At 37.5% G+C, this 26,978-nt stretch overlaps 1 protein-coding gene across 1 annotated transcript; it reads left to right on the top strand.

Moving 5' to 3' along the window:
* The first annotated feature begins 424 nt into the window (after positions 1-424).
* On the top strand, positions 425-26,978 carry CRBN (cereblon). Its single transcript, XM_026678926.2, has 11 exons — positions 425-641; positions 9,235-9,347; positions 10,282-10,484; positions 11,205-11,354; positions 14,108-14,270; positions 18,668-18,730; positions 20,144-20,228; positions 20,728-20,843; positions 21,781-21,845; positions 24,205-24,336; positions 25,659-26,978. Exons 1-11 carry the CDS (start codon positions 575-577, stop codon positions 25,840-25,842), a joined length of 1,341 nt encoding a protein of 446 aa, XP_026534711.1. The 5' UTR covers positions 425-574; the 3' UTR covers positions 25,843-26,978.

Below are 26,978 nucleotides of genomic sequence, written 5' to 3'. Positions count from 1 at the left end.
CTCCAAAGTCCTTTCCCACTCTGTAATTCTAAACAATTTATGCGATGGAGATGGGCGGTTAAGAAATATGAATCAATCAATCATAAGCAGAACCAGTCAAACTTTTTGATACTTTTCACCTTTTCTTACCCCAATATTTCTGATTACAAAGTGGGAGAGGCCACAACCCCCCGCCCCCAGGTAGAAAACTAGAGAGAAATCCCCTCGGTTTCCATTTTCAGGGGCTGCAGCACCCGTGAGAATCAATCCACAAGCGGCTGTTTGCAGGGTTTATGAGACTCAGTCCACTGACGGTTAGCAGGAGTTAAGAACCTCCTCGGTTGGTCCTTTTTCCAGGCCAAAAAAGGACATCTGGAAATGGAGCGGCCAAACCCCCGGCGCGCCCTCTTTATAAAGACGCGGCCGCTGTTTCCATTCTCGGGAGATGCACTTTCTCAGGAAGCTCCCGAGCGAGACGAGCCGCTGGGGGCAGCAGCGGGAGCCGCGGAGCAATTCTCCCAGGGGCCTTCGCCTCCGCCTCCTCCTCCGCCCCTGCCGGCGGCGTCTTCCCAGACTCCTCTCCGGGTAAACAGCGATGGCCGCAGATGAAGGAGGCGGAGAACAGGATAACAACATGGGAAACCACTTGCAGATCCTCCCCGGTAATAGCCGTTCCTGCTTTGCGCCGATGGGAAACGGGGAGCCTCCGGAGCGCGGCGGCGAGCGCTTGGGGTGGACGAAGGGGATGGGGAGGAGATCGAGGGGAGGTCGGGGGTTTTAGGAGGGGATCGGGGAACCGGGGCAGAGAGGGAAGAAGGGAATGGGGAGACCCGCCAGTTTGTCCTCCTGACAGATTAGGGAGAAAAGGCTGAACCTCTGGAAGGCGTGGGCACGGGCTTGGATTGGGCGCAATTTGGGTTTCAGGCCAGGCGGGAGCAAAGGGAAGAAGCGAAGGGGCAAAGTCTGGGCCTGAAAGAGGGCGATCCCGAGCTGAATCATGGACGGTTAGGGATCGAAGTCCTGCGTTAGGGAGCTGATGCGTCTAAATCCAGAGAAGGGAAGAGGTGGGTCTGTGAATGAGCGGGGAGTGGGGGGTTGGGGGTGGGAGGAAGGATGTTTGATTTGCTTTGACAGTCAGGGAAATGAGATCAGGGAACATTTTTCATCCTGGGCTGTTTTTTTGCCGCCATGAACTCTTAAGGGATTGTAGTACCGAGATGGCGAAGAGGGATGGACCAAGACAGAATTTTGCAACCAGGACGAATTAAAGAAAAGACAGGATGCGGGATAGGGGAAGTGACACTATGTCTGAAGGGAACTGCTCCTATTCAGCAGTTCCTGTATATCTTAGAAGAGAGGTCTGGAACTGGGTGGCGTGGGGGTTTCCTGACTCCACTGCTGTCAAATGCACAGGAATCTTGCCAGGAAACTGCATGACATCTCTTGGAGAGTTACGGCAAGGGGGAAAGGAATTAAGCTGCTACTAACTAGGATACTTTGTGCTAGAGACAACATTGTGCTAGAGACAAATGTGGGTGTCAATGATATAAGGAGCTGGAGTACAGAGACTTGTAAGGACACAATATTAAAATCTCTTTTTCAAAGGTATAATAGTCTAAGAAAATAAGGAGAGTTGCTGTTTAGGGGGGTGCAGTATAAAATGAATTAAAAAGCAAAAAATAAAATAAAATAATGCTTTGACTTAGATGTGCCCAATCAATTAGTTTTTGATTATTTTGGACACCCAAAATGGTTGAACATGGACATTTCAGCAAACTACCGTATTACAGACCCTTGTAAAGTTGGTAGCCTTTCTATTTACATTGGATGCAGAAAAGGCAATTTGTCATTTTGGTCAGCATGGAACACAGGCCTCTCTAAGCTGTTTAACACAGAAAACGTAGACAGACAGCCCTCTGCTGTTTTTCTAGGAAAAAGTTTCCCTACTTCCAATAAGCAACTAAAAAACTCTTTTGCTGGCCGCCTCAGTTGCCTGCCTGGAAATCCTCGACATTTTCATGAATTTATTTAGCTTTTTTTTTTTTTTATAATCCTTTAAGTCAGTGATTAATAGCATACCTGATTTTTGGAAAACACCACTGGTTGCTTGAAAGTATTATGTCTCTCCCAAGACTTATCTCCGACAATTTCATTACATGACTTTAGAAATGCCCACTTAGACTTTTTCCCCTATTTTTACATTATTTTGTGCACCCTTTTATTGCATTAGTCATCTTATTTTCTAAACAAAAAATGGTTTGATTTTTTTTCTGCATATAGATGGTACATACTTTTGTATTATGATTTTGATTGCCCTTTATCCCATACCTGATATTATAATTATAAACTATGTTTATAAATTATAATTTACACTTTCAGCTTAACAGTTGACCCAGATGATATGGTACAAATATTTTTTCCTGAATATTCACTGTAATTTCAAAACTAATTGTTTATGTGTGTCACAAATTACCTTGTAAGGTAGTTGCTCCTTCTCCATTCAGGTAACTGTAGAGGAGCAGAAAGTTATAAAAACATTGTATCTCTGATGTCCCTATGAAAACAGAATGAGTGTTTATAAACTGAATACGCCTTTGGAACTTGAAAGAACAGGAAAATAGCATAATGGAAATAATTACAATAACAGGAACAACTCAGGCCAGTCAATCCATAGGTCATTTGAGAGCCTTTAGGACCTTGGGAAGGGATAGAAGGATTGGGGCCATCCAAACCTCAAGGAGAATGATGTTTCCATAGGGCAGGCCCTGCAACAGAGAATGGTCCTGAATCCCACTAGATGATGATGTTTCATGGAAGACACTTGAAGCATGTCAGTGTTCTGATTCTTGTGGGATAAGTAGAGACAGTTGAAGACATACAAGTCACACATCTTGAATTGCACCCAGAAGCTTATACAGTAGGGAACCAGTGCAACTTGTGAAAAAATGGTTTTACATGAATGCATAAGTTTTAACTCCACTATATTCTGAATCAGTTTCCATTTCTGGGTAGTTTTCAAAAACTTCAGGGACAGCCCTATATTGCAACAATTTAGATATGTTTTAGGGTTAGGTCCTCCTGATTGAGATACAGTTCTCGTGTCCATGTTCCCACTTCTTCCAGCAGGAACTGAGAGTCCATAAGGATTACCAAAGTGTGTATCAGTTATGTTTAGGGGAGTATGACCTCTTCAAGGACCAAAGGTGGAGTTTCCAGAGTCAAGGAACCCAAAAGCCCTAGTCATTCTGTTTTGCTAGATTGAGCCAAAACCTGTTTTTCTCTATCCAGACCCTACAGTTTCAGACACAAGAAAGAATCTTGGTGGCATTTCTTGGTGGCATTGAACTAGTGTGGAGATACATAACTGAGTATCATTGACATATTGATGATGCCTGATTCTGTAGTGACTTTGCCCATCAGTCTCATGTAGAGATTAAATTTAAGACCAAAGTAAGAATAGAACCCTGGAATATCCCATAAAGCAAGGGTCTTAGATTACATCTTTTTTCCCCTTTCAACACTAACTGGAAATAATTGTGGAGAAAGGAGGAGAACCAACACAATGCTGTACTTCCCACTGTTAAACTCAAAGCCAGTGTCTTCAATGGTACCAGAAGTGCCAAGAGTTCAAGAAGGGCCACAATGGACGTATTGTTCTTATCCCAGTGTGAAGCCTGACTGGAAGGGATCTAGATAATCCATTTCCTCTAGAACCCTGTGAAGCTTCAAGCCAGCCATCTTCTGAACAAACTTTCCCAAAAAAAGAAGGGTAGAGACCAAATTGAAAATTGTGCAGTATTGTTAGAACTAGGGAAGATTTATTGAGAAGGGTTGGACCACAGCCTCTTTGAAAGCTGGAAGTAAACTTTCTTCAGTCAAGGAAGCATTTCACAGAGTTCTCTTCTTTCCCGGGGGGATTGGGTTAATCTGAACAAGACCACTGAAAGTCTGTTGCTATATGTAACGGGAGGGGAAGAATTGTGTTTTGATGCTTTTACTGCCACAAGATAATTATTAAGAAAGGATCTTACCTGTGTTGATTAGATTCATTCCTTGTGTTCCTCCAGCAGTGTTCCAGGTTCCTCCTCTGCCTTTTCTTTTGTTCCTCAGAGGATCAAGGAACTTTCAGCTATCTAAGCACAGAGAGAAGGTGCAAAGTTGTGATTCAGTCCAAGGATATGACTATCCCCTCAGTCCAACAATAATGAATACCTTAGATGATTATTAGTGATGTTCAGTGATGAACATCAAAGCTTCAGAAATAACCCCAAACTTCCTTTTGAAACCCCATTAGTCCACTGAGTTCCTGGTACAGACTGGTCCAATAGCAGGAAGTGGTTATAGAAAACTTAATATAAACATAGAGTGATTTGCAAGAAATGAGGGTGATGTCTGCAGTTCTAGATAATGCTGTGAAATACAAACTACTGCAATAACTACTGAACACTTCTGTAACTTGATCCTATAACAACTTCTATCATGGTTGTCTGGGTAATCATGAGCTTCCATGCTCAGAAAAAGCATTAACATTTTATAGTACTATTAATTTGGGTAATTTCAACATCAACCCTGATAGAGGCTCAAGGAGCTCTGGTGAGGAGGTCACCATGTAGCAGGAGGTTGGTATAGAAGCGGTGGTCCCATATCCCTAGAGTTTTAATCTTAGCAGAGACTCATAGCCAACTCTGTGTGGGGCAGTGTTTCTTAAAGTTGTAAGGGTCTCTCAGATTCCCCATTGTCCCTGCCCAGGGAAATTTTTGGATAATGCTATATTAGGAACCCACATTCAGCACTAGTGAAATGCAATCTGAATAGCAAGCATCCATAATAGTTGGCTTACTCCCATACAAGTCATATTTCATTGAAGGCTATAAAGTTTATCAGATTCAAATTCTTTTTTTTCCTCCATGAAATTTAGGGTCAATGCATGCAATTCCTGGATAGTTTGTACAAACAATTACTAGATTTAGTCCACAGAGTATTAACATAATTGCTTAGAGGTTTTGCTTTCTTAGTTACCAGCCTGAGTACTGATAAACAAATGGGGCTTTTTCCTCACCTACAACAGATGTGCTTCCTTGATCTGTGCTATTAGGCAATTTATTGATCATACAAGTAGTGCTTTAAGTGTTTGATTTAAGAGTTATGAGAAAGACTGTTGTTTTGGCTGAAGAAATAAATTAGAAATGAACAACATTTTTCAGACCAAATACTAGTAGCAATGATTGAATTGAGAAGGTAAATGGTACTCAAACAAACCGGCAAGGCAGAAAACCCCCCAAATTTGATTCAATATTAGTTTTAATTAATCAACTACAGTTAAAGATTACTTTGTATATACTTAATTTTTTTCATTTGTCATCTTAAAATTTAAAATTCTTCAGCAAATTTTCCGGGATTTTATATTGTATATTAGAAGCCTACAGATAACTCTAGTGCTTCTGTGTTGGCATCCCAGTCTAATGAGGACTTGATTACTGAATTTTAAAGTGAACATGTTTCTTGCAGGAAAGTTAATATATTGTAAGATCATAAGGGATCATTTGCAACATTTTTCTAAACATATAAGGGCCTGAATATTTTCTGATTGACAACATCCATCTGAAAAGAGGAAGGGAGGGAAGATTTATATGGTTTCTTCAAACTAGAATTTTTGCCTGTAAATGTTAAGCCAAAACTGTGCTTACTTAATACTTAGATTGGAGACCACTAACAGATAGTAGGCCTGGGCTAGGCCTGGAAGCCAAAAAAACAAAAACAAAACCCAATTGGGAAGAAAGCAATAACAAACCAAACCATTTCCCCATTACTGTTAAAAAAACTACAGAGACATATTCACTAGGAATCAAGCTTGACTCAAGAACATCTTGCTATATTGAAGGCTATATGGATTTATCCTGCCCATTTTCCTCTTTCTCTGATTAATGTCAAATACATATTGGAGCAATTAATTTTTTTCAGAAACAGATATTTGTAGCAGAAGCTTCTATGCTTGAAGAGGGAGAAACCCATTAGTCTTCTGCATAAATGGAAACCTTAACCTCGCATTGTCCCCAGGACGTTGTGTCAATGGAGGCAATGTTCTTCTTTTGGGAAGGAGTCACATAATCTTCAATAGTAGGGTGTAGTAACATTTTTTTGCATTTTAAAATGAGAAAAGAGTAAGTAGCTTCATGTTGTATAGATAAAAGTTAAAAAATAGAGATTCCCATATGTTGTATGAGTAAGGGAAAGATAGGCTGACTGAAGTGGGGTTCTTGAATTTTGCTTGTAGATGGAAAATCATTGTATCTCAGGGATATCAAACTTTTGTCTTCATTTTGTCATCACATGACATATCATGACTTTTCCCCTCTTCGCTAAAACAGGTGGGCGTGGCCAGCGTGTGATGCATTTGGCCTGCGGGCTTTGAATTTGACACCTCTGCTGAATCCTGACCTGTCTCTGTTAATTGGTGTTCTGTTTTTCTTCTGTCTGAATTCCATATTGGTGCAAGAGCCAAACTGACACAACTGCATCATAACACATTAAGTAGAATTAAGTTTCCTACTGTCTTCAAGATGAATGCCTGGCTTTTGCTTTGCACCTGTGTATTTTGGGAAACAAAACTTCTATTTCCATTGCCACTGCTGTTTGGTGTCATAATGGGGCCATATCTGTGTCACTTTGACACTGCATAATTTAAGGCCTGCTGACTTTGCAGATTTCATGTAATGCTAAAGGATTTAAACTGCAGTATTCAGCAACTTTCCAGGAATCCTCCTTCAATGGTTTCCCAAGGTGCTTTTCCCCCCTTGCAGTTGTGAAACAGCCAGCCAGCTGCTAATTCTTAGAAGGAAGGTTGCACATCTTCACTTTAAATTCCAGAAGATCAGTTGGTGCAGATTATAATATGTGTGTGTGTGTGTGTGGAGGGATCTGAATATAGAATTGGTTGTGTAATGCAAACGTAAAGGGATTCATATAAATTGAATAGAGAGACTGCAATAAAGCATGATCAAAACTGTTCTCTGTGTTGCTTAGAAGTAGCAATAGCACTTAGACTTATATACCACTTCACAAGACTTTACAGCCCTCTCTAAGCGGTTTGCAGAGTCAGCCTATTTCCCCCAACAATCTGGGTCCTCATTTTACAACCTCTGAAGGATGAAAGGCTAAGTCAACTTAGAGCCAATGAAATTCGAATTGCCAAACTTCTGTCAGCCAACAATCAGCAGATATATCCTGCATGAAATATACTGCATTCTAACCACTGCGCCACCACGGCTCTTGGCGAAAGCTAAATATGACAATGTATTATTACTAATTAACTGCATTGAGTAAAAGTTGCATCTTGTTGAATAGCTTCATTTCCTGAAATATAAGTTATTCCTGGTTTTCTGCTTTTTCTTTCTTTCTGTGTTTAGCTTGCACACAGCCATCCCTGCATAATTTGACAAGGGGTTTTCCTTTCTAGTTGGCTTGTTGTAGAGCCTGATGCTAAGGGGGAGTGGCTCGCCCAAGGTCACCCAGCTGACTTCCCTGTCTATAGGAGGACTAGAACCTGGGTCTCCTTGCTACTAAACTGGTACCGTAACATTACAGATAGTCCTCAGCGTACAATCACAATTGAGCCCAAAACCTCCATTGCAAAGCAAGACAGTGGTTAAGTGAGTTTTGCCCCATTTTTATGACCTGTGTTGCCACATTTGTTAACTGAATCACTGCCATTGTTAAGTTAGTAACATAGTTGTTAAATGACATGGTTATTAAATTTCCCCATTGACCTTGCTTGTGAGAGGGTCACAAAAAGTAATCACATGAGCCCAGGACACTGCAACTCTTATAAATACATGCCAGTTGTCAAGCTTTCGAATTTTGATCCTGTGACCACGGGGGTGCTGCAATGATCATAAATGTGAAAAATTATCCTAAGTTACTTTTTTCACCGTTATAACTTCGAATGATCACCAAATGAATGGTTATATGTTGAGGATTATCTATATACCTTCCAGATCGTCACCCTGATTTCCTGAAAAATTCTTTGTCCTTTACATTGCATTACATTTACATTATTCCTTATTTATATTTATAACAAAATTCCTTAAGAGGTGGGAAAAAATGCAGACATCTGGTTAGATCTGAACTAGTTGCAAGCATTGGGGGTTGAAACATGCTTCAGTGAAGGAAGATGGATCTGCCCTGATGCAATCCTTAAAAATGAAAAGAGAAATACTGTTTTCTTTTTCTTTTTGTCGTGTCCTTGTAGCATGGAAATAAATACTGTGTTATTTTTATGTTAGCTAATTTTAAGGCATTTCAGATCTTTGGGTAATACGGGGAAAGAGTATGTGCATCCCTCGGAGATATTGCTGAAAGGAGATTGAAGTCTCTTGGGGGGTTTTTCCATGGTGTTACTGCAGTGAAATGACTCATCCTTCTAAGAACCTTTAATTCCTCAGCCAATATACAGTGCAAGTTCATCTACTGCTTTCTTTCCTTGTTATTTTTAAAAAGAGAGACAAGGTAGGGCAGCAGTGCCCAAACTTTACATCTTGGTAAAGCAATGGGGTACCAGCTTGCGTGAGATGAGCTGCATGTGTGTGCGCGTGTGCACCAGCCTGCCATTTTTGTGGCCTGGTTGCAAATAGGCCATGGCCTGGTAGTTGGCTGTGGTTCAAGGATTGGGGACCCCGATGTATGGAATCCAAACAGACCAATTTTGAGGTAAAGAATGAACCATATCTTAGAATTAAGAGTGAATGTCAACAGCCTGTATTTTAGAAAATTACTCCCACTAATGAATCAGTTATTGAAGGGGTTAAATAGAACATACAAATCATTCTTTGTTTACTTAACACTACGCATGAAATAAAAGCTGACCCACTTTGATGAAATATGTAAGAAGTAGTGATAATTGTGAACTTAATAATTAATAATCGAGCTTAATGCTATCCTAGCTATACTGAAACAATTTTTTCAAAGTTCAAAAATCACTCTCAAATATGGGCTGTAACAGGTCACGAGGAACAGAATAACGTTCAGATGACTCCATAGGAGGAAAGCCTGTTTTTGTGCTAACATATTTCTCCATTTCTAAACATACAATAACAATATTTCTCTTGATGTTCCAGCCACATAGTTTCATACAAATAACAAGGTAGTTTTTTAGTGTATGGTCGACTGAAAAAGATGTACTAATTTTTTTGGTTTAATGTTTGGGTTATGATACTTTTATGAGCTTTAAAAATATGTTTAAACTTTTGATCTTGTTAGCCGAGAGTGAGGAAGAGGATGATGTTGAAATGGAAGTTGAAGATCAAGACAGCAAGGATGCTGAAAAACCAAACATCATTAATTTTGACACTAGCCTGCCAACCTCTCATATGGTATGTGAACAACACTGTCATAGAATATCTGCTTGCCTTTTTCTAGGCTTATTGAACTTAAAACAGTCTGTTTCTTTTGAATAAGCATACCTAAATTCATAATGCTAGCAGCTTAATATTTTAGGTAAAAACTACTTTGTTTATAGTTAGCAATATCCTTTTTGCTTGTGCACATGCTCAGGATTATTATTTAGCAAGCGGATTTATTTATTTTTATATAACATTTATTTTCCAGTATAAACAATTGCAGACGCGTGGTGACTAAACAGACAATATTTTGACCAAAGTAAATATGTAAGCAGGAGAATTGAATATGCAAACGTGTTTCCTATCTTGGAATATTCTATATATTCTAACTTATTGCGTACAGAGTGAACCCAGAATGTTCACCGCTAAAAAATAAGACAAGAAATTGAGGCTAAGCACACTTAATGTTTGTTTTATTATGTACATTTTTAGACAATCACAAGCTGTTTTATGAAATATTTTGGTTACTGTCCCAAAGGTGCTTTTTCCAAAAGGTAACTTTCTTGGGTTTTTTGTTTGAAAATATTTCACTTCTCATCCAAGAAGCTTCTTCTGTTCCCTACCAGTCAGTTAGAACTGAAGAAGCTTCATGGATAAGAAGCTAAACGTTTTCAAAGGAAAAAAAAAATCAAGAAAGTCCAGTTGTTTTTTAGAAAAAGTACTTTTGGGACAACCATGGCCTGGATGATTCAAACTCTCCGTAGACATTTATGTTACTACTTGGTGTATTCTTTTTCAGTAGTGTTGCTCAAAACTACTAGTAACTGCCCTGCTGTCAAGTGTCAATATTTTTATATTGTGTTGCTCTGAGGTTATTCCAGCATTCTCTTTAGGTTTTTGTATATATACATTGCAAACAAAACTGCTAATTACTGCTTAATTGTGATTTTTTTTTTTAAAATGGAAGTATTTAGGATCAGACATGGAAGAATTTCATGGAAGGACTGTCCATGATGATGATAGCTGTCAAACAATTCCAGTTTTACCTCAAGTGATGGTAATGCTGATTCCTGGGCAAACATTACCTCTTCAGCTTTTTCGTCCCCAAGAGGTTAGCATGGTGCGGAACTTAATACAAAGAGACAGAACCTTTGCTGTTCTTGCATACAGGTAAATATATATATATATATAAATTTGTAGTTCCAAGGTCTGGAGTACATACTATGATCTCAGACCTAACAAGAATTGTCCCACTTAATTTAATAATGAAGAAATTATTTGAACTTATATATTGCATGACTAGATATTAATATGACTCATCTAAGCAGTCCTTATTGTAAAAATATTTTCTCCCATGCTTTGGGGCAGAGCGAAGGTTCATTATATAAACCCCTTCAGCAAAGCTTATATAATTGTGATTTTGAGGGGATTTAGCGATGCAGTATTATCCAACGTCTCTGCTGAATGTCAAAGCAAAAATATTGAGAGTCATTTTTTTTAAGGATTTTCTGCTGTGATAAGTCAAAAAAGAGCCAAACTTTGTTTCCTATTCCTTGAGTAAAGCATGTCAAACTTTTGTTTGTAGTATTTCTTGTATTCAATCATTTATAATACCATTTCTGTCCATAAGTTTCTGTAATACACTTAAGTTCTCATTGATTTTGAGTATACTTTCATTTGCTGTAAGGGTTTTTTTTTTGCCAGACCACTGCTGGTGACAGTTAAAACCTGTCACCATCCTTGTAAGTAAATAATTTTTGTAATTCCTGCCCTACAATGTCATAGTTCTTAAGGATTAATAAATTCTGATAATATTGGGGATGTGTGTGCAGTGAATACATTATACTACAAGTTGTTCCTTTATCGCTTATTCTAATATATATTTTTTAGCAACATACTTGAAAGAGAAGCACATTTTGGAACAACAGCTGAAATTTATGCCTATCGGGAAGAACAGGAGTATGGAATTGAAACCGTCAAAGTAAAAGCTGTGGGAAGGCAGCGGTTTAAAGTACTTGAGCTGAGAACTCAAGCTGATGGGTAAGAAAGGAGCTATTTATTCTTGTTAAGCAGGAGAATCTTTTAACATCCAAACTATTTTATTAGTGTGAAATAACCAACTTTTAATCTTCAGGAATTTCTATTTACAAGCTGCTTATACTAGTTTGAAATCTTGTACGGTCCTGATCCTGGGTAATTGTGTTTGCTTTTATGGCTGAAGCATTTAATAATAATCACCTTAAATATCTTAACACTGTTTAAGTATCTTCAAACAAAAATCTATTAATGTCACTATCCATTATCCCATTTATTTAATTTAAATGGAGACATAAAAATATTAGCCTATGGAACTCATGACGGTAACATTTAAATTTAATAACTTTATTTTAGTGTTAATAAGAAATGAGGAGGATCTATTGACTATACAGACACAACTATGCAGGGTTGTTTTAGAAACAGGGAAGTCGATGCCAATGTATTTTTTTCAGGATTTTGTGTGACCTCAACCTTGGGTTTCTGTTTGTAGACATTCTTTCATATATTTACCAGTTGAGAGCCTTTATAGTGTTTTAAAATTAATTAAGGTTGACTGAGGAATGAGCTTGTTTTATGAATTACCTCAGACTTACTCAGTTTGTTCTTCCTAAACTATATATGAATTGGAATGCATTAAAAGATAAAATGCAAATAAGCAAATATTGAATCAACAGTACAAAGATTGTATATAAAACATATTAGGGGAATTATAGTTTAAGAAGACTTTGTATCCTAATGAAATGTGCACTCAAACATTTACATTAAAAGATTTATACAGGAGGATATATATGCACACACACAAGGTGAAATTTGATGGGAATTTAGAGCACACTTTCTGAAAAGGAAGCTCTGACTAAAATGTGATGAGTGAGCTATCATTTCCTTTGTACAATGTATTGAAAATAATGTACGTATTTTCTCCAGTTTTGGTGGGGGGGGAATCCTAGGAGCATAGCCAATGGAACACAAGATGGCAGCATATATTAACGTCACGAGTAGCTGTATGTGTTAGGAAAATGTTTTGAAATAAGATTGATAAATCTTTTGTAACACTTGTAGTCATCTTCATCCAGATAAAACATGCAGCCAGAATTAAACCAGGAGAGTTGTGTTTGTGTGTTTGTGTGGTATCCCGTTGGCACATGATTGGTCATGATGAAGCTAATCATCTGGAATAGGCCTAATGTTGAATACTGTGCAGCTGTTCTGATATTTTAAAAATGTAGATTGCTGAAGAGAACTTTGCTCTGTTATCCTTATAAATTTGCAAGGAATGCCTCCAAACTCCCTCAAAATGTTGCTGCTGAATTGTACTTCTGAATATGACGTATGGAAAATTATTAAACACGGGATATAATATATTATCTGTTCCTATTTCATAGCAAAATTATTATTGGATTTAGAGTTCTTAATTTTTATTTAGATTAAAAAATTAATTAAATCAGATTAATACTTGTTCTTGGCTCACTGTTCCCCTCCTCAAAAAAATAATAATAATTTTACTCAAATGCCAAACTCTCTCCTTGGTTATATAGTGCACTTTAGATGAAGAACTCTCATCTGGAAATCTAGGTCCTGTTGGCTTTTCACAAGGCTTTAGAAAACTTGACTATCTGTCTGGGCCTAGGACCTGGAATGCGTTAAGAAGTCCTGTTATTTCACTTTACTGTTAGTTGATTAGCCATCACAGCTGCTGCTCGTATTTATTTTGTGGATGTTTTTATTGTTTTAATGTTTTTAATTGTTTTATAATTTTAGAATGGTAAACTACTTAGTAACTTGGTCAAGTTGGGTAGCTATAGAAAATAAATAAAACAAAACAAACAAACAAGCTGCTAAAATTGGGCAAAAATTATTTTAATAGCAAGACCATGTTTCAATGATAGATTCACCATGGTCTGTGATGAATAGTGAATGAGACTGACTGCAAATTTTTCCTTATGATTCCACACCATTTATGGATCATAAATCATAATGGAAGATTGAAACTCATTAAAATCAACCCCTCATGAAATTTCAGGTTTTTCATTAACCCACCACCAACATTCATTATATGAAAATGTAAAAAAAATAACAAGAACAACATTGATCCTTGCATAGTCCCAAAGTGGTGGTACATCTAAGACATTGTGAATTCTAGTCCTGTCTAGGGCACAAAGCCAACAAGGTGACCTTGGGCCAGCCACTACTTCTGAAGAACCTTACCAAGAAAACTTGCAGGGACTTGTCCAAGCAATCTTTGAGAATCGGACATGATTGAAGGGATGGAAAGAAATGTTTTCTCAAGATTGCAGGTTACTTTCCATTTCTGCTGATTTTGAGCTAGGTCTAATTTTATTTCACATGTGTCTTAAATGGCTACTCAGGTAAAAATGCATTTCATATGGTCAAATATTTACTGAATAATACCAAAATTAACCGAATGAAGCAAGTCAAAGGTCAAAAAAAGTTGGAACCAAAACTACCATTTGGCTTTAAAATTTTAAAAGAACAGGCAAAGGTCTAATGTGAAACTACTGAAGCATAGCCGTGGAACCTCTGAAGTCATGTAAGTCAAAAATATGGGTGGAGAGTATTTATATGAAATCATAAAATAGAGATAATTTTTAGAAAATATTGAATTAAATATGCAATGTCCTGCTGTGCTTTCCCAGATGTTTATGCATTTAAAAGATGTAAATAACTAAACATACTTGTGTCTCCCATAGAAGTGAATAGGTGCAATTTTCATATTGCATGACTTTTTTTTAAATCAGCCTACAGCAGGCCAAAGTACAAATCCTTCCTGAGAAGGTGCTTCCTTCAACTATGTCTGCAGTGCAGCTGGAATCCCACAGCAGATGTCACATTTTTCCTTCTTCTAAGCCTCCAGCATTTCAGGATCAACAGATACATCAATGGCGACAGAAATACCAAAAGGTCAGAAGCTAATTATGTTCTTTTGTGACATTTCAAAAATCAATAAAAATTCCATCTCTGTATGTCTTTTAAAAAAAAAGTGATGGCATCTATCCACCCTCTGCTAGTGCTGCTTCTGTTTTTAGTTTGTGTTGGTGGCTTATCTGTTGAAACCAGCGCTTGGTAACATATTTTTTACATTAGAAAGTCAAGATATGAAACAACACATTTGAAAACTAAAGAAGGTGATGACAGGGTGGGGGGTTAAACTTATTCCCCAACCTAGCATCTTCTGGATGATTGTTGAGTACAGCTTCCAGGATTGTGAAGCAGTATGGACTAGCAAGTGGAACACTTTTAGGATCTGCAACTGGACAACCAGTTTGGAAGAGTTGCAGCAGGGAAGATGCTAGCCATCATGTCGTTCAGTAGGAATTGGTAGAACAAAGATCAGTAGCTCAACTGGATTTGTAGCCTACAGTGCAAAGCCTAAAAACCAGGCCATGAAAGTGGTGAATCACTGACAAATTCAAGAGTATGTACTGTATTTCATATATTCACAGCAGGCTTATTAATTAATGGCTAGAACAACAACAGGCGTAAGAAATGCAGAAATGTTTAAACCATCTTAGGAAAACTTGTATATACCTACAATAACCAATGCGTATTCAGAGCATGTAGAGAATGGGAGTGGCAAGGATAAGAGAGATATAATGGAAGGCCTTGGTGTTAATGGAACAAGGTCATTGTACAATGCATTTGTGGAAGTTTTCATTTATGTAATTTTCTCAGGGATAGTTATACAAGGTCAGGTTGGCTGGCAGTTTTGACCTGAATGCAGAATGTAGTTGTGATGTTTGAGATATATTAACCCCACGAGAATAATTTTCCTGTTTCTTTGATTTAAAATGTTTTTATATAGACTGAGGGAAGATGGTAGGTTGATAGTACTGACATTTAGCTTCCAGGCTGTACGCCTCATGCATGCAAATGTGCAGGATTAGTCTGTTTTATGAAATAATAGCATTGTAAGTTTAGTTTAATTCAACAGTATTTAATTAGAACACAACTAGATTCAAAACTGACCTAAATATTAAGCGAGCATTCTACATTTTGCATCTAGAATCTCCATATTTTACTCCTGATTATTTCTTGACATTTTCCCTCTAATTATAGCTTATAGACTGCAGGCAATTGCTCTTTATTTCTACAGGGCTGGGAGTTGAGCTTCTGAATCCATCTGAAGTCCTCATATTTGAAAGACAAGAATGGAATCCATAATGATCATTACTACACTTTTGTACCATGTCCCAATACATATTTCTTCCCCACACCCTCCCTCCCTCCCTCTCTCTCACACACACACACACAGACACACACACGCACACCTTTCAAATCAGCCAAGTTCTTTTTAGGATATAATGCTTGTAATATTTCAAAGATGCTTTAGAAAGAGCTCTTGTTCTTTGTACAGACCTTTGCATATAGGTTTAGTAGGCCAGGCCAGCATTTTGGGTGATGAGAAGATGAATATACCATATATTCAAACATCACTCCAAGGCTAAAGGAGAATGGATAAATGAATTTCTCCACAGAAATTCAGGTTATTTGCTGACATTTAAAAAAAACTCTTAAGAGAAGCCACAGCAAATATTCTGATCATGTATAGTGTTTAGCAAGAGAGCCAGTGTGTAGAGGTTAAGGCACAAGGCTAAAACTAGGAAACCATGAGTTCTAGTCATATCTTGGGGCATGAAACCAGTTGGGTGATCTTGGGCTAGTCATTCTCAGTCAGCCCTAAGAAGGATGCAATGGCAAACCACTTTTAAAATATTGGCAAGAAAACTGCAAGGATTAGATTAGGTAGTCACCAAAAGTCAACAATGACAAAAAGGTACAAAAGTGTTTGATGAAGTCTTCAGGAATAGAGCTTATCCTGATAATTAGCACTTCTAGAACTGTATTATATATTTAAAGATAAGTAGAACTTAAATTGACATTTAAAATTCTCTGGAGAATAAGATGCTAAAGCATATTCATATAAAACCCTACCAAAGTAGGGCAAAGCAATAAAAGAAGTTTAAAAATGGATTGGAAAACCAAGAACATTAAAGCTTTACAAAAACTTTCTCTTGTCCCAAATTCAAATTCAAATATATTAAAAGTAAAAATGTATAAAACTGGAACTATGACCTATTCTTTGATGAGAAGAATGGAAAGAAATGTGTTATCTTCCTAGATATATAAAAATAGATAAAGGGTTTTGAATTTTGAAACTTGTGCTGCTTTCCTTGGCATTTGTGACTGCATAGTCTTCCATATATCAGTCATGTCATGTATATTTTAATGAGTTTCTTATGCCTTTTAGGGGTGTGTAGTGACAATTTCTATCTTTCTGCATTTTTGTCTTTATCTGTTTCTAGCCAGTTATCCCTAAAATTTGTTTCCCTGTCAGCATAAAGCAATCATATATTATTGTAAAGGCATGCTTTCATAATAATCTTGACTTGTTTGTGCACCTGCTGGGACAATTTTTTTCAGTTCAGAGTTTAAAATGCAATTATTCCCCAAAGCACTAGTTTAATTAACTTATTAAAAGTATTAGAATAATCTTCCAGTGCCAGATTCTTCAATGCTCTGTTTATGATTAGAAAGGCAGGCCTTTCCCCTGACCTCCCTGTAATGACTTTCTGGTTTATCTTTGTTGATGAAAGATAACTTGTTTATCTTTGTTAATGAAAGGTAACTTGTTTCTCTTGTGATATGGTGGGCTTTAACTCTCATTCCCTGCTAACCTAGTCATGGTTGGGGAAGATGAGAGATACAATCTAGCTTGGCTGAAAAAGATTGAAACGGGCGCTGCTTTCATGAAAAGAATTCAGTATCCTCATTCTTGGCATTTTGCATGATCAGTACTGTAAATTGTACTGTATAAAGGCTATTTATTTGTTTATTTAGAGGCAATGGATCTTTCAATGCTAACTACTGGAAAACAAATGAAAAGACTGCTGCCTTTGTATTTGATGATTGACTTCTCAGAAGGCAGATGGGTTAATGGGATACTCCTTGAACCTGGCAATCTAATATCGGATTTTCTTTCCTTTCATTCAACTTAGCCAAACAGTATTTTTTTCTCTAATCCATTTGCATCACACGCTGCTGGTATACAAGTAGTCCTCAACATAGAACAGTTTGTTTAGTAACTGCTCAAAGTTACAACGGCACTGAAAAAAGCGAATTCTGACCATTTTTCACATTTACGAACGTTGTAGCACCCGTATGGTCACATGATTTACATTCGGGTGCTTGACAACTGACTCACATGTATTACGGTTGCAGTGCCCCAGGGTCACGTAATCCCCTTTTGTGACCTTCTGACAAGCAAAGTCAATGGGGAAACTGGATTCACTTAACAACCGTGGTACTAATTTAACAATTGCAGTGATTCAACTAACAAACGTGGCATGAAAAGTTGTAAAATGGGACAAAACTCACTTTAACAAATTTTTCATTTAGCAACATAAATGTTGGGCTCAAACTCGGTCATAAGTTGGAAGCTATTTGTATCAGATTTTATTTATGATCATAAGTCAAGGGCTACCTATCTTGTACACCCTTTCTTTGTTTAGTGACCACAATCCATTCCATAAATTAGAAGTGAAATGGTCGCTAAGTGAACACATGATGAAGACAAAGAGATTTTCCAAAGATCACTGGTTGCTGCCAACTTATTCAGATAAAGTTATTTCATGCAGCAATGCCAGTGTTACTCTCACTTTGGCATGCATTCTTGTCAATTGCAGAAATCTGGTTGCAAGTGTCAGCATTGCTTGAAGTTTTTAATTTTTTTATTATTACTATTATTAAGGTACAAGGTAACTGCTAATTGAGGAGTGTCATGGTTCACCGTTAGTTAAAGAGACAGAATTTAGTAGATGAAAAAAGGACAATGTACGTTTAGGATTATTCTGTCCAATCTTCCTTGGATTTGATTGCTAGAATTTGTAGAAATTACTACAATTCTAAAATAATAATGATGATGTGTGAGTAAATTACAATCCTTGGAATTAATACTGAGCAAACTAATTTAATGGTGCCTCAAGTTAGTATACGTATGTCATTTTTAATTCAGATATATACAGTATATACAGTATATGTGCTTGGGAATGCGATTCATTCATTTTAAAGCAAATTTCTTCTGCTTCCAATTAGATGTTCTGAAATACCAAAAACATGTTTGTTCCTGGTAATAGAGAGCAGAGGTGAATAGCAATGCCACTGCAAGATAAATTGTGAGCAGGAAGGACATTATTATACGAAATATTTTAAATTGGCTGACTTTTTAGAGGACCACTTTCTTACCATAGTTATGACAAAAGTATAGATCTATAATAAAGAAAATGTGTTTGTATTAACAGCGCAAGTTTCACTGTGCTAGTCTGACTTCCTGGCCATCGTGGTTGTATTCTTTATATGACGCTGTAAGTATCAACGGAGATTTCCGGCCTGCTTATTGTGTTCAACTTTTTGCACTCTTGTGTGTTCTTTCGGATTGTCCAATAAGCTGGTGTACGGATAGTGTTTTTGTGCATTCCTGTGATTTGAATTGTTCTGTTACTCTGCTTGGTTTATTAACTTTATTTGCATGCAGAAAGCAACCCCCAGCTGAGTTTACGTCATAAAGATATACTGACATAACTACAAAATAAATCATTAAATAATAATACAATAAGCAAACAGTGACCATTCTAAACATGTCTTGCAGAACAACTAGGTTGATTAACTTCCAGAAGTGCCACAATGAGGGGCTTGGCTTGATCTGAGGAGGGGGGTTACTAATATGAGGAGTGCATCTAAGAAGCATTGTCTGCACATTCCTCATATAACAAGGCCCTAGGAATCTTTTTAAAAACAATGGGATGTGTGCATTGGCACTTTGAGAAGGGATATGCAAAAGAAGCGCTGAAATGGCCATTTCCATACAAGAGAGGCAATTCTGAGCTATCTAAGTGCCGAGCTATATGAGTCCCTTACAGCTTCAATTTATATTTATAGGTATTTTGAATTCTACCTATAAACCTATTGGTAACCAATGCAGTACCCATACAATGAGTGTAGTCTCCAGTGGCAACCCATATAGAATATATTGCTGAAATCATGACTTGGGACAATAAGTACATGAATTACTGTGGCTAGGGCGTCTCCCAATCGAGGACTGGCGAGAGCAGTCAGTGCTATTTAGGGCTCTTTAAATGTAGAAAATCTGCTACTTTGAAGTTTGTTTTTGGCTGACAGTTCCCCACTCCAACAACTTTCTCAAGAAAATGATGGCTGAAGGCTAGCAATAGCACTTAGACTTATATACCACTTCACAGTGCTTTACAGCCCTCTCTAAGTGGTTTACAGAGTCAGCATATTGCCCTCAACAAACTGGGTCCTCATTTTACCGACCTCAGATGGATGGAAGGCTGAGTCAACCTTGAGCCGGTGAGAATCGAGCCTGCAGTACTGTATTTTACCACTGCTTCACCATGGCTAGGCAGTTCTCCAAGATTTTTAGGCCCACAGTGGCTCTTTAATGAGGTGAGGTGTCAGTACCTTCTCTAAGAGAAGTTGCATACATACAGAAGAGATTTGTGTCAAGTACTTGGAAGAGGGACAAAGCCTGAATTTTTCAAAAAAGGGAGGAAGTGATCCTTATTGCTGCTGAATGATTCGTATTAATGTTGTTTGTTAATATTTTTCCTGATGTTCAAAATACAGCATTTTAGTTTTAAGGAGCTTAAACTGCAGTTCTATTGAGAAATGCTTTTTCTCGACAATTCCTTTTTTCTTATTTTGTTAACAAAAAAAGAAGTTTTTATGTTTAAATTAGGTTTTTCTTATAACACAAGGAAACCTTGATGGAACGAGTCAAGCAACAGCTTCATGAGTGGGATGAAAATCTTAAAGATGAATCACTTCCAGAAAACCCAATAGGTACATTATTTATTAAATAATGAGTTGTATTGTTGGTAATAGTCTTCATCAAATCAGTTTATTAGTTTATTATTTAACTGATCCTATGTCACAACTGAGTTACAGCAGCCTTCTGCAGCTTTGTATGTTTACTGTGACTTTGTTATTCCTTTCTTTAACATGGTTATTATTATACATTTGCCCTAATTTGCTGTATGTGTAATGTGGCTTTATAGAATTGTATCAGAAGACAGTAGCATCACTCTGTCAAAATTGCAGATTTGCTTGTTTATTATAGTGGTATTATTCCTTGAGATACTATTACATTTATAGCATCCAACTATAATAAAACTAAGCATAGTTAATATCTACCTGGAGAAAGCAATCTGATTTGTTCCAGCTGATCTGAAGTTAAGAGAAATTAATTATGAATAGTGACAGTTTCTTTTTAGTACTCTGCCTAAATGTAGCTTGGTTAAGTCTATTGTGTCTCTGAGAATGAACCTTGTTTTTCTTTCAGATTTTTCATATAGAGTTGCAGCATGCCTACCAATTGATGATGTTTTGAGAATTCAGCTGCTTAAAATTGGTAGTGCTGTTCAGCGACTGCGCTGTGAACTAGATATTATGAACAAAGTGAGTGAGTAAGTCTTAACTTCCTTCAGTCATGTTATGCTTAAAAGATTCATCCTACTGGGACTTACTTTTGAGGAGACTTAAATCTGAAATGTATGCTGAAAACAATTATCCAATATATTGATTGTGTCCTTTGAATTATTATATTCAAAGTAATATTGTTCTAGCTTTTACAGATATGATCAATGTTCAAAGAAGATGGGCTATCCCACATTATTGTGGCCATGTGAATATTTATTAGTGAGGCAATTTCTGCATAAGGCTCTTAAATTAACAATTTCAACTTTGCTACTCAGTGATGGTTTAGCTTTCATGTGATAGTTTGAACAAGTGAATCATGTACAAGTGTAATTTTATTTTATTTTTCATCAAAAAACTCATCTGAAGAGCAGACTAAAATTTTGCATGTAGTTTACCGAAGGGTTGGGGGGCTGTGGGATGGGAGCAGAGATTACCATGTGTTTCTGGATCATTTCCAGATAATAATAATATTAATTCTAATGAAATGATCCCCCTCCAAAGCAATTTATACTTTTGCTGAAATAATTTTTCAGTCATCTGGTTCTAGTCTTCATGGCAAGAATTGTATATTCCATAATATAAACATATATTTTGCAGTGATTTCAATTGGAATAAATGTTAAATTTGATATAACCCTGTTTATTTGTCTTTAATATTTGTATAGAATAAGAATTAATATAGTTATTGTACAAAAATAGGAGGAATGAGTATTATGTATGTTTACCACCTTAAGTTACTTATAATGTAATAAAGGTAGGATAAAATTAAATTAATAAAGAACATTAATAAAATACTTAGTGTTATTTGAATTATAGAATGACAATTTATATCTAAAATATTTTATAAGTAAAAAGTTGAGCTTATTGATCAGAATCTCAGTTTTCTTTTTCTTTTTCTCTTTCTTTTTTGTTTGTAGTGTACCTCTCTTTGCTGCAAGCATTGCCAAGATACAGAAATAACTACTAAAAATGAAATATTCAGGTGAGATTTTAAAGTTATTCTGTACATCTCTTAGTTGCATTGCCTCATAAACTATGCCATCATGAGCTTTTTGGGGGGAAAAGCAGGTTACCTTTTAGTAAAGACAAAGACATGTAAAATAATTACCTAGCAGTTATCCAGATGTTTAGGAGTTGAGTAATATATATTAATTCATAAAACCTTTAGCTGTTTTCAGGTCATATGGTTTCAGATTAAATTAAGCCCTGACCATGACACAATGAAAATCTAAATTAATATAACATTACTGATTTTAAAACTGAAATGTGACCACAAAAATAACAGCCACACCTGAAACAATGCAGTAAAAGTTTTGGTTAGGATCTGAAGCTAGTAGTGAAAGTTGTGACTAAGGAAGAGAAGAATTCCACAATTGGGATCCAGTGTCTAAAATAGCCTGTCTTGAGTATCTGCCTAGTGATTTATTCACAAGAGTAGGCATGCTAAAGCTTTCCTTGCTCAATCTCATTTGTAGTCGAGATTTATAAGAAAGCATACCATTTAGATTTGAAGTTATATAGGGCTTGATATATCATCATGAGCTCTTTGAACTTGACTTGGTTGGATATTACCGTATATACTCGAGTATAAGTCGACCCGAATATAAGCCGAGGCACCTAATTTTACACAAAAAAACTGGGAAAACCTATTGACTCGAGTATAAGCCGAGGGTGGGAAATGCAGCAGCTACTGGTAAATTTCAAAAATAAAAATAATTAATTTGGGAAGCGATCTCACTATCATGAAAGGTTTAATTGATTCACTAACCCAAAAGAAGAAGATGATGATGACAGCGGGAGGCAGGAGTCACTCTCTTCCCCTCCCTCGGAGGCCCCTGAGTCAGGAGTCACTACCGCCGGCGCGGCCCCAGTCCCGCCGCCTCGGGAAGGGAAGGCAAAGCGCTTTTGCCTTTCCCTTCCCGGCTGGGGCTGTTGGGAGTCGCTGCCGCCGGAGCGGCACCAGTCCGCCGCCTCGGGAAGGGAAAGGCAAAGTGCTTTTTGCCTTTCCCTTCCCGGCTAACTGTTGGGTCGCTGCGCCCGCGCGCCCAATCTCGCCGCCTCGGGAAGGGAAAGGCAAAGCGCTTTTGCCTTTCCCTTCCCGGCTGGGGGCTGTTGGGAAGGCGGCAGCGACTCCCAACAGCCCCAGCCGGAAGGAAAGGCAAAAAGCGCTTTGCCTTCCCTTCCCGAGGCAGCGGGACTGGGGCTGCTCGGCGGCAGCGACTCCACACCATTTTTTCCAGAGGGAATCTGACTCGAGTATAAGCCGGGGGATTTTTCAGCACAAAAAATGGGCTGAAAACTCGGCTTATACCGAGTATATACGGTAATATTCAATGCAGCTCCTGTAGGACAGAGGCAATTTCCCGGTAGGTGGATTGCATTGGCAGTCCGGATATAATGTTTTGCACTTGTTGTAGCTTCTGAGCCAATCTCCAATCTTCCCATGGAAATTTCTAAGTGGTACATCCTTGAACTTAATTAAATCAATTAGGATTTTGACCAAGTGGTTGTGTTTTGGAATTATGTTAATAAGCCAACTATCTTTGGGGAAAGATGGTTGGTTTATTAACATAATCCCAAAACACAACCTCTTGGTCAAAATCCTAATTGATTTAATTAAGTTCAAGGATGTACCACTTAGAAATTTCCATAGGAAGATTGGAGATTGGGGGCAAATGTTACCTATGAAACCTGCTTGAACCTTAGGTGGTAAATATGATTTAGAAGTAACTCAGTCTCTGTACTACCTCCTTTAAAGATAACTCCAATCCATCTAGGGTAGCTAGCCTCATTAATTCCCAGATAAAGGAATTCATACTATGTTTCTCAGAAAATAAGACCCCCTCCCCATTTTCCTCCAGTTTGCCCAAAAGTCTCCATTCTGAATGCTGAAGGCTATCCTAGCTCAGTCCATTCCGAATTCCGAATGCTACCCTAGCTCAGTCTGTGCTGAGCTTGAGGAATAGATTACAGGCAGGAAAATGCCCTCTCCCCATTTTCCTCCCGTTTGCCAAAAAGCCTCCCACGAGCCTCTCCAATATATACAGGTGAAAATTGGAGGAACTTTGTGAAAAAATTCTACTTCTGAAAAATTCTACGGTGCATTAATGATAGAAGTTGACCTGACAAAGATAACTCCAGAAATATGCAAAACGGCAATTATTATTTTTGGCTTCCATTATTCTTGCCAGTACCTAGCTTTTGTAATAACCCATGTGTGGAGGGCTTTTTCAAGCATGGCAGATGTATCTGTTAAAGAAAATACTTAATTGGAGATACAGTTCTCAGAAATAGTTCACTTTTGTGCTTTTGCGATAATCATGTTTTAAAATTGTTTGCAGTTTATCCCTATGTGGACCTATGGCAGCCTATGTGAACCCTCATGGCTATGTGCACGAAACCCTTACTGTCTACAAGGCCTGCAATCTGAATCTGAATGGCAACTCTTCCACACAGCACAGCTGGTTTCCTGGGTAAGTCTCATTTCATTTCATTTTATTTCATTTCATTTTTTCATTTCTTTTTTTTTTCTTTTATTCATTTCATTTTATTATTTTTTTTATTTTGTTTATGCTGCCCACCTCACTGTTTTGAATTGGTAGTTTATGGCATTATAAAACAGAGTTCCCCAACATTTCTGGCTTTTGCGAACCAGTCGGAGGGGCTGGTTCACACAAGTGGCCGGCAAGCTCCATTTCCACAAGCAGCGTGCATGCATGCCTGCTGCTCAAACAAATTGAGCATACGTGCTCGCTCGTGCAAGTGAGGATCCACATGTGAGTGTGCTTGCCGGCGGTTTCCACAGCCCAGTTGCAAACTCATGGCCCACAGGTAGGGGACCCCTGATATAAAGCACTAAAAAAATACAGGGCTATAGATACATATGAAATATTACAATTTATTTTAACAACAGCTAAATAAATAAAAAGTTTAAACCAAGATAGTACAGGGGTAGATGTTTCTTTCTCATTCTGTCAACCACCTCCACTCTATTGGGGCCTCAAGTCAACTGTCAGAGCCAAGTTTTAAGGCATTTCTGGAAAGAGAGAAGCGTGAAGGTGGATCTCACCTCTGGAGGCAAGATATTCCAGAGGGCAGGGACCATAGCAGAGAAGGCTCTTCTCCTTGACCCCAGTACCTGAAATTCCTCAATCAACAGAGTCCAGACAAGGCTTTGTATACCTTCAGTTGCCATTTGCATTATTTCTCCATTGCTGAAGCAGAAACTGCCTTGCATGTGCTCAGCCCTCAAATGAATAAAAATGGAAATAGAAAGAAAATGGAAAGTTTATTACCTCTTGTCTCCTCAGAGCCAAGTGTAGACAGAAGGAAAGGAAAAATAGCCTGGCTTGTTTGTCTAAGTAGAGAATATTTTTAAGCCATCATAAAAAAATTTATGACTCAAGTACATGTTTAATTTGTGCCAGCCATATGTGGTTTAACCAATTTTGACATTTATGGGGAAGTACTTTCAATCCCCATATATTATTAGAATGTCAGTTGTTTGAAAAAGTGCCATTTAGGAATCTGATGCTTTATATTAGAACAGGTTTCTGTGTTTTAGGAAAATCCTCGACAAAGCAGTTTGAGGCCATTTCTGCAATTTTATTGTTCACATTCAGTCCTGCCATTATGCTAATATGCCTACATATGAATCCCTTATTTAAAATGCTATAATCAATGTTCATATTTTGAACTCTGCTTTATATGATTTTAGGACTGTAATAAGCGTTTTGCTGCCTTGTAAATATATTTGTCATTCATAAAGTCTAACATAAATGCTATCCACTTCTAGATACGCATGGACTATAGCTCAGTGTAAGATCTGTGGAAGCCATATGGGCTGGAAGTTTACTGCCACCAAGAAGGAGTTGTCACCTCAAAAATTCTGGGGATTGACCCGTTCTGCTCTGCTGCCAAGAATTCCAGAAAAAGAAAATGAATCTGGGCAAGAAAGATCTCTCTTGCTTTGCCTTTGATCTGGGCACCTTTACTCTGAACAAATAAAAAGCAGTTTGTGTCTTGAAGAGAAAAGTATTAAATTCCACCTCTGGGATCTATCTGGTCGTATATTTGAACTTCATGAAAAAGGCACTGTTGTTTTACGAAGATCCTGAAAAATTTAATATTTTGAAGATGTACAGAATGTGAAATGGAACTTGAGAAAACACAGTTTCGTGTTTTCTGGCATGTACTGAATTGAACAGCTCGGATTTGCAGTTGCTCTTTAATAATGTAAAAAGACATCAAGCGTTGAGGAGCTAAAAGCTGAGTAGAAGTGACACGAAGACTGTAAAAGTGTGCGTAATGATAGCTATAACCTATTGCCTGCTATTTTAAGGTATTTTCCTGTAGATTGTGGTGAATTTACTAGAATACCTGTTTGCTACCTGTATGAAATAGTTTCCAGGGAAACTATTTGCTTCAATAAGCCTTAAAAAGACAAGGAGACCCAGTCTTCTGAAAGGAGTGTTCAGCTGCCTAAGATCAGACTCCAGCTACTATAGAAGCACGCATTGAAGCCTGCTGATCAGAGAATCTATGGAATGCAACTCCTCTGTTAAAAAAAATCCAGCCAGGCTGTTTGTGTTTGCTGTATCTCCCTTACAGGATTTTCACTCCATTTGGCATTTTCAGACTTCCTTTTTTTAAACAGTAGAAACGTAGGCTAGCTGTTTATGCCTCTAGCAGCGTAATGAAGGGTATGATTTTTTGAAATTGAATCTCTCAAATACATTTCACTTAATTATATCACAAATGTTTGTAATTAAACATTTTGAAACAGTATGTATCTTTTTACATGTCTAGGGGCTTGGCATCGCAGTTGTTCATAAACTATATATTTGGTATTGGAAAGCAGCAGACAGCTTACTACTCTTTGTAATTTCTTATCTGAACCTGAGGGATTGTGAGGTAATAATGCTTCCGATAGAAACTTGTTTTCAGGAGATATCACAGTATAGAAATAGGTGCCAAAAAAGAAGGAATAAAGACTTAATATCTTGTTTTTTCCAGAATGCACTTACAGGTATCAGATTCATTTCATAGAAATATGTAGTGAGCTTGTTATTAATATGTGTTGAATTACCTTGCTGAAATAAAAACTTTGCTGAAA

Source organism: Notechis scutatus, chromosome 2, assembly GCF_049901735.1.
Source record: "Notechis scutatus isolate UNSWTSFEM ecotype Mainland chromosome 2, rNotScu1.2, whole genome shotgun sequence".
Lineage (NCBI taxonomy): Eukaryota > Metazoa > Chordata > Lepidosauria > Squamata > Elapidae > Notechis > Notechis scutatus.
Note: the sequence above shows the minus strand (reverse complement) of the source record. Positions and strands in the feature narration are given on the sequence as shown.

Bases quoted from the DNA above. Each gene is read 5' to 3' on its own strand.
- CRBN (XM_026678926.2), top strand. From the start codon at position 575: ATGGCCGCAGATGAAGGAGGCGGAGAACAGGATAACAACATGGGAAAC. The intron at 642-9,234 runs GTAATAGCCGTT...TGATCTTGTTAG, and splicing joins CCACTTGCAGATCCTCCCCG to CCGAGAGTGAGGAAGAGGAT. The intron at 21,846-24,204 runs GTGAGATTTTAA...AATTGTTTGCAG, and splicing joins ACTAAAAATGAAATATTCAG to TTTATCCCTATGTGGACCTA.